General features: G+C 43.0%; 1 protein-coding gene across 3 annotated transcripts in view; it reads right to left on the bottom strand.

Moving 5' to 3' along the window:
* Window positions 1-8582: 8582 nt before the first annotated feature.
* igdcc3 (immunoglobulin superfamily, DCC subclass, member 3) overlaps window positions 8583-15510 on the bottom strand; it is a 56308-nt gene continuing 49380 nt past the window's right edge. For all 3 annotated transcript variants that reach the window (XM_053866772.1, XM_053866771.1, XM_053866773.1), the window contains exons 9-14: window positions 13801-13965; window positions 13417-13605; window positions 13181-13285; window positions 12810-12945; window positions 12589-12733; window positions 8583-12369 (exon numbers count right to left, since the gene is read on the bottom strand). In XM_053866772.1, the coding sequence (XP_053722747.1) occupies window positions 12226-12369; window positions 12589-12733; window positions 12810-12945; window positions 13181-13285; window positions 13417-13605; window positions 13801-13965 (884 nt within the window). In that variant the 3' untranslated portion in view covers window positions 8583-12225. The remainder of the gene's footprint in view (window positions 12370-12588; window positions 12734-12809; window positions 12946-13180; window positions 13286-13416; window positions 13606-13800; window positions 13966-15510) is intronic.

Below are 15510 nucleotides of genomic sequence, written 5' to 3'. Positions count from 1 at the left end.
GAACTTTTGCATCCTCTCTATATACTTCCCTTGTGACCTGCACTTCTCCTCAGCCACTGGACTCCCTGGGAAGAGGCCCATTAGTTCTATTTTTTACACTTTAATTGGGATTCATAACCATAACTTCATAACTTTAACTTCCCCTTCTATAATTATGTTCAGGATTTGGCTTCACCGCTGCTGCTGAACCATCCTTTCACTTCAGAGTGAGACAGCGGTCCCTGTGGGGGAGCCACACCCCGGGGTGTAATTAATACAAGACACTGTGCTGCAGATGGCTGTGTGAAAAAAGTGATGGCAGAAGTGGGGTGCAGAGTGGGCGGGGCAGGGGGCTGTGTGCTTCTTGACTTCCTGTTGTGGCGCAGAACAAGCGTGGCAACTGTTGTCTACTGTGGTGGGATGCCGACCTTGGCACACTGCAAGTCAAGAGAAAACAGGAAATCAATAAAATAAAGAAAAAGATATATTAACAGATATGATCTTTTTTCATTCCATTTGTGAAAGGAGTAATCTTCCTCAGGGTCAGTGTTTGCAGCCACTTCAACTACGCTCGGATTACCTTCTATAGAAGTGCGTAAGTTGAAGAGAACAGAAAAAACATCAAGTGAAAAACAACCACAGAAGTTTTTCTCCAACATTTATTTCATCTGGACAATAAGATTCCCACTAGCATTTGAATTATCGTCCAATAAATAAATTGTCTCATTCAAACTAGATCAGTGCTGCAGCAAGTGGCATTCTGGGACTCGCTCGGCCAAAGTGAGCAAGACCGTCGGTGGAGCTCGCACTACAGTGTGGCCAAGATCTCAATGGGAAAATATCATCTGCATTGTGTCCTCTTGAAAATAACTTTACAGGTTACTTTGCTAACAGATAGAATTGTTAAAAAATAGAAAGCTAAACTCCTGGTTCAAAATAATTCAACATATATTTTTTAAATGCCTCTCTTTTGCTTCACCTGTCAACAAGTCAACTTCCGGTTCCCTTCCCTCTGTGTCTCTGTGAGATTGACAAGGTAATGGCGCGCAGCTGGAACCACTCAGCATCTATCAAGACACCTGCTCTCCACCACACCAGCTTCTGCTGCTTGAGCTTCTGCTGCTCGAGCTTCTTATTTGTATTTAAATTGAGAGCGAGTGTTGACCGCCACATCTTTTCAGTCTCTTTCTGTGTGCGAGTGTGCTGACCTCCACGCTAGATTCTGTTCTTATTGCTCATTTTGTGTGCTCACTGCTGGGTGTTGATTGTGACTATTTGTATTTTTCCACGAGCACGTGTTGACTGCAGTTTCTGATCTGATGTCTCAGTTCCCTTCATGTGTTTCTCTCATTGTTCAGTTCAGTGTTGGTTCTCATTTTGAAAACATTTCTGAGTTACAAACTAAAATCGCTGAACTCTCGACGCCCGAGACATGCACCTAGGCTGCACTCTGCATAGTTCCTGACATCACAATGTTTCACCCTGATAAATCTTTGAGATTTTTTATTCTACTGGTCACTTTTCTGTGTCACATTTAATAATTTGACCTATGACCTTTGACCAAATCGCTCAGGCAATAATTGACAGGATCGTTTTTAGTTTAGTGGAGTGCAAGGAGTGAAGAAGAGCAAGACTGAGAGTGTGAATAAATAGATCATTGTTCTTGTGGACTCAACAACTCACTTCCTTGCATTGTGTTCTGCACATACAACCTTATTAACACAAATAGTTGACCAATTCAGAACTATCTTTACCACCCTTTTTCAAGGGTGCAGTAAAAAAAAAATCAAATATGACTATATTTATTTAAAGACGTGGTGTTTTGAGGGTTAGTCAATAAATCACAAAATAACAAGTCAGTCAAAAGAAAAACGCATTTCTCCATATTTGCCATCAAGTATGTAGTCAATTACTTCATGGAAAAACTACTCTTCAGTGGAATCGATTCATGAATCATTTGTTGAAAGTGGGTTTTTATTTAGCTCCAGTCTGACAATAATATGCATCAACATTTAATTTGAGCCGTGTCAGTCCTCAATATTAAACCTGCTATAATCCTGCCTCGCCATATAATCCCTCTGAGATTGGGGTAAACAAAAGCAAATGCAAGCAGCCTTCGATTTTCTCACCGGAAGCAGCCATCTGCACCCCACCTCTGACACCCCTCCCTCTTGATTTCTTCTTCATTTCTTTGTCCTGTTTCACACATCACTGCCACCGTGCACAGAGGGATGCGATATTGCTCCCCTCCCCCACTGTCCTCCGTTGTTTTCTGTCTTGAGGGAGCGGCGATGTGCTGTACGTGTTAACCGGTGGGTAGCTGTTCAATCTCTGAGTGTGGGCACGAGATAATTGTAAAAAAAAAAAGTCCGCGAGGAGCTGACACAGTGACAACAGCATATCTGTGTTGCGAGAGCCACGTTAAGCTGCCGATGAAAGGACTCTCTGAAAACACATAAAGGTAATGGGAGGGCGACTGTAAAGCTGGTGAAGTCGAGGGCGGAACCATTCCCTTGGCTCACATTGCAATCACATCAGGCCTCCTTTTCTAAGAAACAGTCACTCCATTAATGCTTTCAGTGCCACGTCTCCTGTGGCCTTCGGATGTTAATGCCCACATTCTCTATCAGTCACCCTGCAACACATGACACTCCATCTCAGGCTGCAGCCACAGGCAGCGGCGCAGGTATGAGGAGAGATACCGTCTCTTTCATTCCTGGCATATTGAATTTATGCCCGCCTGTCAGTGGAGTGCGGCACAGGAATGTAAAAGAAGTCAACCCTCTCAAGTATTCCTGTATTGAACCGTAATCTCGAGATGATCGGGCAGTGATGCAAAGTTTGTGCCAGAAAGGCTCTGTCGAGAGCAACGCTTTATCCCTCTTGTGCACAATATAAGAACAAAGACGCGATGACACTGAAGCGCCATAAAAAGTTGCAAAACCAAGCGATGGAAGCAACCGTGAAATTCCTGCCGAAATAAACTTGAAATCTGAACTTTTGACGCCACTACAGGATGGCACATAAATCAGACAGAGCCTCTCAGCTACCCTCTTTCTCACAGGCATTAAAAAGACAAACGGGAGCTGACAGGACTTTTGCTTATTTGCGGCGTAAAAGTGGGGATGTCACCTGGGAAGCGTGTTACGGCTGCAAAATCTGGAAGCACTAAAAAAAGGAGAAGGAACATCAGAGGTAAGTCGGCATGAGAGTTGGCTGCTTTGACCTGTGACCCCTCCCTCCTTTTTGGCTGCTCCCTTTGAGCCACTAAACAGCGTGCAGAGCGAGGAGCTATAAGACAGCTGCACCCCCCCTCCTCTCCTCCTCTGGGTTCTCTCTGGGAAACAGAGGTCCCTCTTCTAGACTTCCATCCAATGCAGTGGGGGTCAGCAGGAGCAGGGGCCTGTTTAAGGTGATTCAGACCTGGATTGAGTTTCACTACGTTACATGGTCAGTCTGGACTGTGACATTTGTGAGCGGGGACTAAAACATGAAACACAATCTGCTTGGGCTGTCTCCTAAAAACCATCCCTGCGTATGGATTGAGCCAAAAACTAGTATTTCAAGGTCACGTTGGCTGGTCATTGTGTTTCGTTCACTGTCCCAGTGCTGCTGCATAACCAAGCAGGGGAGTCGTGTGGTGACGTGTGCAGACTCCAGAACATGAGAAGAACCTGTTGAAAGCTCTGGAGAGTTTTACAGCAGGCTAATGACCAAGCTGAACATGACTGTAAACAAAGCAAAACTCTCCCAGAATAATCCAGAGATTGTTTTTGCTCCAGGCATTTCAAAATGCAATTCTAAACAGTAGTCATTGTGAGAATAACTGTCCTTGCCACTGACAGTGCTCATGCATCAGAGGAAAACTGTCTCAAAACTGTTACAGATTTGTTCAGTGCCGCTCATCCATCAACTGTGAATGCTATGGCGCATCACTAACTTGTAGATTTTGTTCATTCTACAGCAACCAGAGCTAAAATATTTTCAACTTTATTCTAATTATTTGTCTTGTTAAATGCTAAATTTCCAGCAGTCTGGACTCAGAGGTTACACCCACCTTACTTTGCAGCATGACTGTAAGCGAGTCTCCAACATGTGACATGGGTGGCCACATTGAAAAAGTTAGATGTAGGTGGGTTTGCGGTTTTCAATCTGTGACGTTCAGGGACATGTCTCCCATCCTGTTTAAGTAAAACATATTGAAGGGGGGCGAGTTTCCTTCTTTTTAATTTGTTAATCCTATCTCACATACTAATAGAGTAGCTTTGTATTTAAATGCACTTTTAAGAGCTTTTATTTTGAAGGTTACATCTCAATGAAGGCTTCCAAAATTTGTCCCATGAAACTACAACAATTTGTCCCATGAAACTACAACGAAACCACAAAAACGTGTTTAAGCAGCTTAAACACACTTCTTTGTTCATTAAAAACAAAACTGAGACTGAGGTTTAGAATCCAGCTCCAGACTTTTCTGGGTGGAGTTTGCATGTTCTCATGTTTTGGGGGGTTCAGTTAAGGGTGAGAGGCTGGGGAAAGCATTATGGCAATGAGAAACCTCACAATGTCCCCACAGTCATAGCAATACAAACGTGTGTGTGTGAATAGTGTGCCCCGCGATGGACTGGACCTGTGCAGGGTGTATTCCTGCCTGTCGCCCCATGGCTACTGGGATAGACTCCAGCACTCCCTGCATCCCTGAACAGGACTAAGCTGGGGTTAAACTGACAATGTACAATGTAGTGTTTGTGACCCATCTGTCTTTGTTTACATGTCGAGATGTTCTCTTCCTTCCTTAGTGAACATGTTTGTCCTCTAGGGCTTTAGGTCCCTCTCCCTCACAACCAGAAACTCACTTTCCAGCCAATCGGTAGCCACGGTTCCAAAGGGGTTGCAACAGACGCAGACTGCAGTCCGTCAGTGGAGTTGTGCACCGTCGACTCCATAAGCCTTTGCCGGTTACATGAACAAGCTTTCCTGATCTTTCTTCGTTCTTATTATGCTATGAGAACTGTAGGCAAAAGGAAATTAGCTGAACAGTGCTTTATGTCTGTGCCATATTTGCTTTTTTTAAAAGTGAATTACTTGTAAAGTAGATTAACTAGGTTCTTCCTCACGCCAGTGCATGTTATGGTGACGCTTCATCTTGATAACAACTAACCTCAACTCTCAAATGATGTACAAGCATAAAGGGCCCCTTTGAAGAGGGGAGCAGGTGATCGCAAGTTTGCTTCTGTCACGTTGACCTCCACTGATCGCTGGGTCACAGGTCTATTGTCGCTGACTCAGCATGTCTTTGTCTGTAGAAGAAAAATAGATGCAATATACTGTAGCCGTCAGACCTTCACCTGGACTATATACATTTTATAATTCAACCTTTCAGAACATTGACGTGCAAAGCTTGCTGAATTAGACGTACATTCTGTTGTGAATGCAAATGCTCATTATAACTGATAAAACACTTCAATTGGAAGGACATTATGTATAACCAAAAATGCAAATAATGTTGTCTGATATCTGTTCAATTTGTTCCTACTACTGGATACAGTAAATTCATATGTCAGTCCCATTGCTTCCACTGTCAGAAAGTCATGTAAAACCATATAATGATACAGTATAATAATTATTATATGATGATTTCACTATATATATATATATATATATATATATATATATATATATATATATATATATATATATATATATATATATGTTTGGCTGCACAAGCTATGCAGCTTTATTTCCCCTTTACAAATAATAATAATAATAAAAAACAGGCGCTCAGAATTGATCTTAACCTTCCTCTGGAAGTTCAGCCAGACACCAGGATTCGCTGTGATTAAAAGTCCGGCACCAACCTCATCGACCAGGCTCCCTGGGCTCAATACTTTTCGTCTGGTCTGCACACAAGCTAATGTGGCTAGCGCGAGAAGGATAGTGTGGAGGAGAGAAGCTGGCCCGATTGATCTGTTCCATCTCAGAGGACTGGAGGAAACAAACAATCACAACCGAGCGGCAAATAACAGCCCAGCTCCAGCCTGAACACAATGAAGACAGCCGTGGTTATTACTAGAGCTAGTTTATTATCACTGTTTTCAGCGTTTCACAATAAACCCCTTAACAATACAAAAACACTGTACATGGTCTGCGCTGACTTCTTACACATACACACATACGATACACAGTATATGTGGATATGTATACAATGTCACAATTACATCACTTGGATTCAGAGAAGCAGAAAACCCTTTGTAGACCAAAGAAACTGGTCCTCATTTTCAGCATTTCTTAGCTTATTTATGGAGTGATCTCGTGAAATGTTTGAGACACACAAAACATACATACACACCCTCAGACACACATATGATATGGAGTGGAACTTTCAAATGAACTTTCAATACATCTTGTGAGACTTGGCAAGCGCTATACGCCGCTAGTGTCAGCACCGTCTGTCGCTGCTAACAAGAAACTCTTTGACTTCATTCCGTGCTCTAGTTGTCTTAAGAAATGTATATTTTGACTTTATTATTCTCGAATTTAGCATTAAATTCTGATTTAGGTTTACCGGTAAAATCACAACTATTACTACTACCACTAGGATTATTCCTTATCAGGGTACTGTCTGTTAAGGCCAAATGGTTCGAATACTACTTTCCCAAATTACCAAATGTTGGTATATGTGTTGGGAGCCAGTTTTATTTCACTGCAATATTTTCTTCATGTGGGGACCCACAATTTCAGGGTGTGAAAATGTTTACTTTTTAAATGAATACCGTTCAACAAAAATGGATTACTGTGAATTATTTAAATACTGTGAGATTATGAACAAGAGTATCGGTTGGCACTTGTCGTATAATGGGCCGATTCATCTGGTTATTCTTTGCCATAATATGACTAAAGTGGAGGCCATATTTGATACTACTGTGGCATCAGTCTGTATGAAGAAGACCGAAGTCTTGGTGACAACACTGATGGTGACCAGACATTCTCCAGTGAAGGTAGCAGGACCTCACCCCGAGTCGCTGAGTGTTGGGATGAAGGTCATCTGCAGCCAAGCGCATGTGTGAGAACCTTTCAGATGAGCGTCTCATTTTTACCCGCACACACACCTTCAAGACAGCTACAGGACCATAGAGTAAGAGGGACACAGAAGAGATCACAACATGCTTCTTGCCATGACTCGGCTAAGCATCACAGAGTTACCACCACAAGTCCAATAATCGGTACCTAACACCTTTTACTTCTGCCCTAACTACACGTTGGCTTTTCATTTTTCATGCCGTGCTACGAAGCTTGAATGCATTTGCTTCATCCTTCTAGTCACCAAGAGTTACATACAATCAACAATTGGCAGGAGCATTAATCACTGGGGAAAGATCTTTAAAATCCTGCATTATTTAGCAAGGAGTCACGGAGCAGAAGAGCACTGAGATAAATGCATCGGGAAAGTGATCAATTCGCCATCATATTGGACGGAGGTTTGCTGCGAGTGCGATCGATAACACATCATATCGAGAGGAGGTCCCCAAAGACTGGGACGGGGACCACAAACAGGTCAAAACTACAAGTTTGTTTGTCATGAAAATACCACAAAATCTCCCCAACATTAAAGGAAAAACACTGTTGTCCTTGCTTAGATGAAGTCTATACTGGAATTGTTTCTTCGTCGATCAGAGTTAGTCCGGTGACGCATGCACGATGGAAATGCACATTGACAAATGACTGTGATGCTCAGCTGTTATGTACAAGGAGGAATAACAACATTCCATCTGTCTTATTAGAGTATTGAAGCTCCTTAACACCCTCTGTCCAGTCCATTCCGCTTCCATGTTTTCTACGGTCTGAACAATCCTGAAACAGGGGCCGTAACAATGATTGGACATTTTCATACATTCTGCCTAACAACCTGAGCTGAGTGCTAAAATCAGTCCAAGCGAACAGTTGACCGAGGGGTGTGAATATTTACAGCCATGTCGAGTCGCTTCACTTTCACTACGGCTATAAACCAAATAACCTACTGAACCGTATATCACATGAACAGCGGCTCAATCGATTGGTTCTATGATATAAGTTTGAGACATCAATATTGTCCCTCACTCACAGTTTTACACGCGTCAGGGATGTGATTTCTGGACACGCTCCACTGCGCCTCGCAGACTCGCTGCACCACTAACAGAGTAGACCTTTGTAAATCTCTAATAATAGTGGTCTAAAATGTTGTATTTATGCAAGCTGAGGACCGTCAACCTCTGTTGCAACTGACTGGTATTACACTTTGTATTTATTTTTTTATGTTTAGGCTCTTCTGAAGCGATGGATTATAGTTGGATTTGTCAGGAAGCTACACAGCACTTGGGCTCAAGCTAGGACACTAGTTGCTATCATGTCAGATCTATTTAAATCAAGCCTCCTTTTGTGATGCCGAAGTCTCCATGTGGCAAATCTCGAACAAGCTGGATCTCACATGAGAGTTTGCCTGCAGGTCTTCGAAAACACTCGGTAGACAATTCATATTTTGAAAGAAAGTTGGAGGCAAAGAGACAACGATCATGTTGCAAGTACAAAATAAATTCTGTTATATGATGTGTAATCAAAGTGTGTGTACATGGTGTAACTCAGTAGATGTGCTAATCTAAACCTGGAATGGGCACAGAGATGAAATGAGAGCACAACTGCTTCAGACTTTTGGGTAGCACCCAGACTAACTGGAGGGTGTTGATGAACAATTGATCGGTGGACGAGAAACACTATGTACAGCTTTGCTAGTCGAGCCTGTTCCACCCCGACCAGCGAGAGTCTCACCATGTAAACATGACTCTCCACATAACCATTAGGTTGCACAGTGTGACATTAAAGGTTGTCACATCCATGTGGGCAATTTCCTGCATGAGACTCATCACTAATTGAGAGGAAAAAATGACATGTTCTCTCAGGGAAATTGAACTCTGCAGGAGCAAGTTTAAAGCTTATATCAGCAAAGAGAACTTTCAGAGTGCTGTTAAGAGCAGCTCCAACCTGCTAGCTAGGACGAGATGCAGCATGAAGTCTGAGCATGACATTTGGCAAAAATTTTGGATATTAAACAGCAATCTTGCACTGTATTGTACTTCTACTGTCTGAAAACTCAAGAGCATAAGACCAGAACTTGGCTCCACCCTCCTTAATGCTTCACTTGTGGAAGTATTGAATCTGTGCTTGAGATGCTGATCCTGAGCGAGAAAAGAGTTGTTTTTTTTTAAACTACTGCACACCGATCATGAGCTCTGGTGAGACAGTGTGTCTAAAGCTGCGTGTCAGACACCCTGTATTTACAAAGTTGCATAATGTTGTGTGTAAACTACATTATCTATGGTGTTGCCCCGGACTGTGTTCGCACCTCATTGGAACATGGCTCCTTAGGACTGACAATAAAGGACACAAACACCACAGGGAACAGTTGACTCACCACAAGAACAAAACACACGAATGAGAACTTCATGCACGTTGGAGTTGCAAGTTCCGTCCACTCGACTGATCTAAGTTGACTTTATTCACATGTAAACGTTCCACAGATTTGTAGTTGAAACACCAGCGACAAAGGAGTTAGTGAGATGAACAAAATAACCATCCACATTCACTAGAATCTAGAGGTAACAACAGGAACTGTTAGTGCACGAGGAAAACGGTCCGGAAATCTCCCTCCATTTGTTGTATGCTTTTTGGTCACTGTCCAGCCAGTGAAAATATATATACATTTATAGGTTTGTATGTTTCCTTCAAGTGAACCTGAGCAAGAGACCCGATAAGTGTGTCGAGGTAGGCAACAGTAATGCATCTGTGTGAGCTGGCGGGGCAGAGGGCAGGAGACACAAGAGCGCTGTCTCTCCCTCCCTCTCTCTCTCAACCCGCTCTCTGTGGACAGCGCTCACATTAACATGATGTTCTGGGGGTAGTTAGCTTAAGTTGCTGCTGACAGGAGGGAGATGAGCAAGAACAAAGAGAACAGTGTACATGGAAATCATGTCTGCTGGACACCAGCGAGATCTAAAGAGAAACTAACAGCACCACAGGTTCACAGATCTAGACTGAGGTTTGAGGTACACTGCTGCTACTTGAAGAAGTAGTTCTGCATTTTTGGCATTACATCAATCGTGGGTTACGCTCACTATTTCCATTATTTACGTCTGAAGAAAACCTTACATTGCAATGTGGCACGTAGCTCATGTCATCTATCGACGGCGGTCACAAAAGTTGAATTTGGTGGGGGGCGAGGCACACACAGTAGGGGGACTACAGTCCATATATTTTGGGGGGGATTAGAGGAATAATAATAAAGCTTCTAAAAATACAATTGACGTGTTTGCTCAATTGCTATACCCAAATCCTCAACACATATTTGAACCATCAGGGTAAAGTGATCACTTTTGGTTAAAGTTGAAACTATCTCTTTCCAATCTGACCGACTCTATGACTCACATTACACGTGTCATGGCCATGACATGCCACACTGGTGGGCCCTTTGAAGGATCACCCCTTTTTTTGTCATTAATATTAAAGTAAAATGTCATTTTCAGGTTCATGGATCTAAGAGTAACAAAACATGACGTACATTCTTGTCCCGCATTTATTTTTACACTGAAAATGTTTTTTTTCTTAGATATACATATGTATCTTTGCTTTTATATTTTAACCTGATGCTTTTATCGAAAGAATAATAATATAACATTCACTCTCACACCAAGCCAGGACAGTCTCCTATATGATTGTCAAGGGTTGTTTTGATCCATGCATATTTTTGAACTTTGAGCAGCCTGGAACAACACCCATACGCACTGGAAAACACATTCTTTACGGATGGCCACTGTGACCACAAGGACCCTGTGCTTTAGTGAATCAAACTAACACACACCAAGAAGACCACTTGTCCTGGACTGGACCTCAACACAAAAAAAAATAACGTGGGACTGGGTTTTAAAATGGCCGCCAAGAAATGCAGAACTACATCCGACATGTTTAAACTTGTATAATAGAGAGTTGTGCTTTTTTGTGTGTTCCTCATTCATAGTGTTACGTTTAGATTTTCAGATGAACCTTTGATGGCGAGCTAATTCTGTCGCCTGGCGCTAATTTGGATTGGTGAATTAACCATCAATCATTCCATCTCATTGAGCACTCAACAGTCTGGAAAATGTTCATTAGCAAAGCAGTGTACCTCGTCGAGCGTCTACTTTTTTTCCAGAGCACCGATTTTTGCGAAAATATATAGACTATTTCAAGTGACGTCAAAAGTGAAAGGAAATAAAAAACAAAAAAAAAGCTTACAATGATACAGCAAAGGTTCATACATGGCTCACACACGCTGAAATGCATCCGACAGATTTATCAGTCTGTACAAAAGTCCATCAACCCCCGGGAGGATGAGGCTTCCCAGAGATGAACGCGGAGTTCTCATGAGGCAGACGCACAACAACAACAACAACGACCACAACATTGTTATCTTGAGGTAGAACAACGACTTCAGCATTTTGGAAGTGCTTTATGTTGGGTACTCTTGTTTCGACAGGCAGGAGCGGAGATTCTTGACATCTGAGGTAGCGTGGCACCTGATCTTGTCAATTCTCGGGCCAACCAGTCCCTCTTGCGTGTAATTGTGAGCACAGGGGAAGGTCAAGTCCCTAAATGCTTCCCGTAAAAACACATTCATTCCGGCTGAGGTAGGTTTCAATTGAATCATAAGGTTCACAAAGCCAAGCCAAGAGTCTGTACGGAGGCTCGATGAGACAAAAGTGTTGATATCCATGAAACAAAGTCCTGAGAGAGAATATATCAAATCCCTGGAAGAAGGCTGAGGTCTTCAGAGCGTGGAATCATTGGTACATGAAGCAGGCAGCAGGAGTCTTTGACATCCACAGAAAAGTAGTAATAAGACCAATAACTTAGAACCACTCTGACAAATAGATGATAAAGATATATATATGCATATATATATTTCTTATATATATATTTCAACTTAAAACGGAATCACTATGGTACAACAATGACCAAGCAGGTGTCGCCCAATACCTTAACAAAAAACCAAGAGTGAAAATGAAAACAGCTTCGGTCTGAAGAGAGGTCTTCGAACCAATATCACTCCAATCTAGTATGTCTTAACTTAAAAAAAAAATCTTTGCATCAAAGGAGAAAAAAAAACATTTCAACGAAACATTTGTCGACCTGAGTGAGAGTAGAGTCTGCGTGGACACTGAGTGTCGCCTGAATGTTTGTGGGTTAGCCTTGCTCCTGGTGACCAGCGCCGGCTGTAGGCGGCTGCTGAAACTGTGTGTCTGCCTCTCGCTCCACACTGAACTCTTCCAGTGGTATCGTTGATAGTTGCGTGTTGTTGAGCAAAGAAGAGACCAGGGCCGGATCGGACTGCAGAAACGAGACATGAGAGTCAGAATCTTAAGCATTAAAATAGATAGATATGAGGACAGTTGACCACTTTGGTGGGTCGTACATAACATTTTGCAACATATATAGCCCGGTGTTGACCTCACGACTAACTACAGCAGAGGTTATTTTACTTTGGCAGTTGTTGTAACAATATAAGTCATTAAACTGAACTATAGTTTAGCTACTATCATCACACACCTTTCTGGCCATGCTGTCGCTGACCTCCACGTCTCTTCGTCCAGATCTGTTCAGCCCCAGATGTCCAAGAGAGGAAGAGGAGGACTCCAACACTGCGCTGTGGCCTCCCTGAGGACTGCCCTGCATCTTCTTGCACATCATTAACCTGAGGATCAAACACACACCTGTGTCGATACTGATGTCAACCTGGAAATAGGCACAGCCGTCTTAGCCTAACCCACCTTCCACGGTAGCTGAAGACCAGGAAGAGGACGCAGAAGATGATGCAGGTGACGCCGATGTGAATCCCGATTATGATGCCAGTGGTGGATGTTTTGCTCTGGTCATCTGTGACACAATTGCAGGAGGCGTCCAGAACTGGTCCCGTGACACATGCAAGGCATAAAGTGGGAGGAAGAATAAAGCCAGTATAAAGTTGATGGAAATCAGACACTCAAAAGACATCATTTATCTGATCTTCAACATGGACAGCCTGAGTGATGCCGACGTGTCCGGCAAATCACAATGCCAAGAAATGATGTACTTTACTGAGTTGAGCAGCCTCACTTTGAGTGCATGAACATCAGTTGGACCAGTCATGACTCATACTCACCAGATTTCTCCAACATCTCCCGAAGTGAAACAAATCGCACAGTGGCATTTCCATCCCCATGTTGGTTGAAGATTAGCAGTTTTATCTCATAGACCAGTGAAGAATCTAAGGAAAAGAACGTCAGCATTTATACCACAAAAATAGTGAGACAATCTTGGAGTTCTACATTTGCAAGAAGAAGAAAACTGGGGGTGCTGTCACGACGATTTTTCAGCAAAACTTTACCCCAGTCTCACCTAGATCATAGATGGTGTGCTGCGTGATGTTGCGTGGGAAGGTAAACGGGCCGGTGAAATGCGGGGCGTGGGCCCTCCTGTAGTACAGCCTGAAGCCCTGGTGTTGGCCCAACTTGGATGACACCTCCCACTTCACCTGGATGACACTGCTGTTCACCACCTTGGTGAAGACAGAGGGAGGAGGCGGAACTGCAATGCAAAAATAATACTCCGTTATTCCAATTCTACACCCTCAATAAATCATTTAATCCCTTATGACATGAATTCCAATTGATTTAAATAATAACTAATTATATTTATTTTTTAAATTTATATATATATATGAAACAAGAAATAACAGGAGGATCAAGAGGTAGTTCTCAGTGAGGTAACTTCATCCTTCACCTTCTCCATGAGTGCTGGTCATCACGCTGTCTGAGGGTTTGCTGGCTCCATGGGAGGTGTAGGCCTTGATGTAGAAGGTGTAACTGGTGGAAGGTTCCAGGTCTCTGATGATGTGCTGGAGGGTCCCCTTACCCACGGCCTCCTCATATTCCATCTCCATGGGATCTGGCAGAAGACGGATGGGGTGAGAGAAAAGTGAGAGGCGGGGAGGAAAGAGAAAGAAGAGCCAAGCAAAGAATGACATGAAAGACAGAAGTGGGGCAGGTATAAATGAGGGCGGACGTCGGGGATTTATGAGCGGAGGGCGGCGGAAAAAGAGACATAGAAACAATATAAAATCGCGTTCTGTTATCGTTTTAAAGTTATTACCTTTTGGATGGTTTTATCAGTGGAGATGAGAGATAATACAGTTGAAAGCTTGAATGTCAGTGGCTTTATGAATTACATGGGCAGGACGCTCTTAAAGAGGAGTGGGTGATATAGTGTTTTATTGCCTCCAATCCAGAGACACTCACCCATATCCACCACCATTCGGCAGGCAGAAACTATCGGGCCATGCCGTCAGGGAGGTTTAATTACAGCGCACCCTATTGGTTAGTGAGTCCATAATTACTCCTGCTCACACACGCTCCCTCACCTATATAAGACGATGAGCTGAAGGGATCCTAGAACGGTTCTCAGGGCTCCATTCACCTTCTGCTACACTTCGTCACGTGTTAGCAGTTAAGCTACTCATACTGCCCTTTCTTTGACTCGCAGAGCACGGAGGCATCTGCTTTGGCCTTTTACACGCCCTCTTGACTTCCCACTCTTAAACAGTTTTACAGGACAGTCATGATTTTTTTCTTTAAATTAATGGGATTCAATTAAATGATGAACCAGGATTTTTCCTGCACCAGTCATTATTCTGTCTCTTAAAATCCCATTTGCATCCTTCATAAATGCTCTAAAACACTTTAGTCACCCGTGGGATGCATAATACTGTAAATACAAACCTAAAGATTTTCATGAACCCATGAAAAGAATGAGATCAAATCCCATGCTAGTAGGGAAAGGTAGTGTCTTCCTCGCTTCTGAATGCCTCTCCAACCCTAAACAATTTATTTTGCTGAAGAATTAACAACATATCTTAAAACATTCGCCTTTGCTCAGCTGCTTACCTCAGTTGTTCAGCTCCAGGGGAGGAGACGCCTCTGCTATTTACCTCAGATTTGGCCTTTCATGGCCAACTGAAATAGCCAATCAGAAGAGAGCTGTTCTAGCCTATCAGAGGGCGAGGACGGCGCCAACTTTCTCTACCATCCTGAGATTTGCAAATTCTCTGCCCCATCTAATGCCCCCATTTTCATATCAGCAGCTATTTTAGAAAGCAAATATTGTCCTCCCCCAGTTTTCAAAAATAACATGGACCAGGCTCTGCTGTGTGATAGGCTGTTTATCTGCTTTGATCGCTCGTAACTGTCAGCAGACATTAACTTTGATCAACTCTCGGATGGAAACTGCAAGTCTGGAATGTGTCCTAGCCTGGAGTGTTGATGTTTTTGTGTGTCTTTGGTTTTCAATCACTTTCATTTCTCTGCACAACTGTTCTCATTAACTCTGCTGATCACAGGCGCAGTTGTGTTTCCTCAGACATGTGGCTGGTGCGACTCTCGCGGTGAGGCGTGAAACTGTCTGCTTCATCTGTGTAAAAATCTATTCCCTTCACAC

This window comes from Synchiropus splendidus, chromosome 5, assembly GCF_027744825.2.
Source record: "Synchiropus splendidus isolate RoL2022-P1 chromosome 5, RoL_Sspl_1.0, whole genome shotgun sequence".
Classification (NCBI taxonomy): Eukaryota; Metazoa; Chordata; class Actinopteri; order Syngnathiformes; family Callionymidae; genus Synchiropus; species Synchiropus splendidus.
Note: the sequence above shows the minus strand (reverse complement) of the source record. Positions and strands in the feature narration are given on the sequence as shown.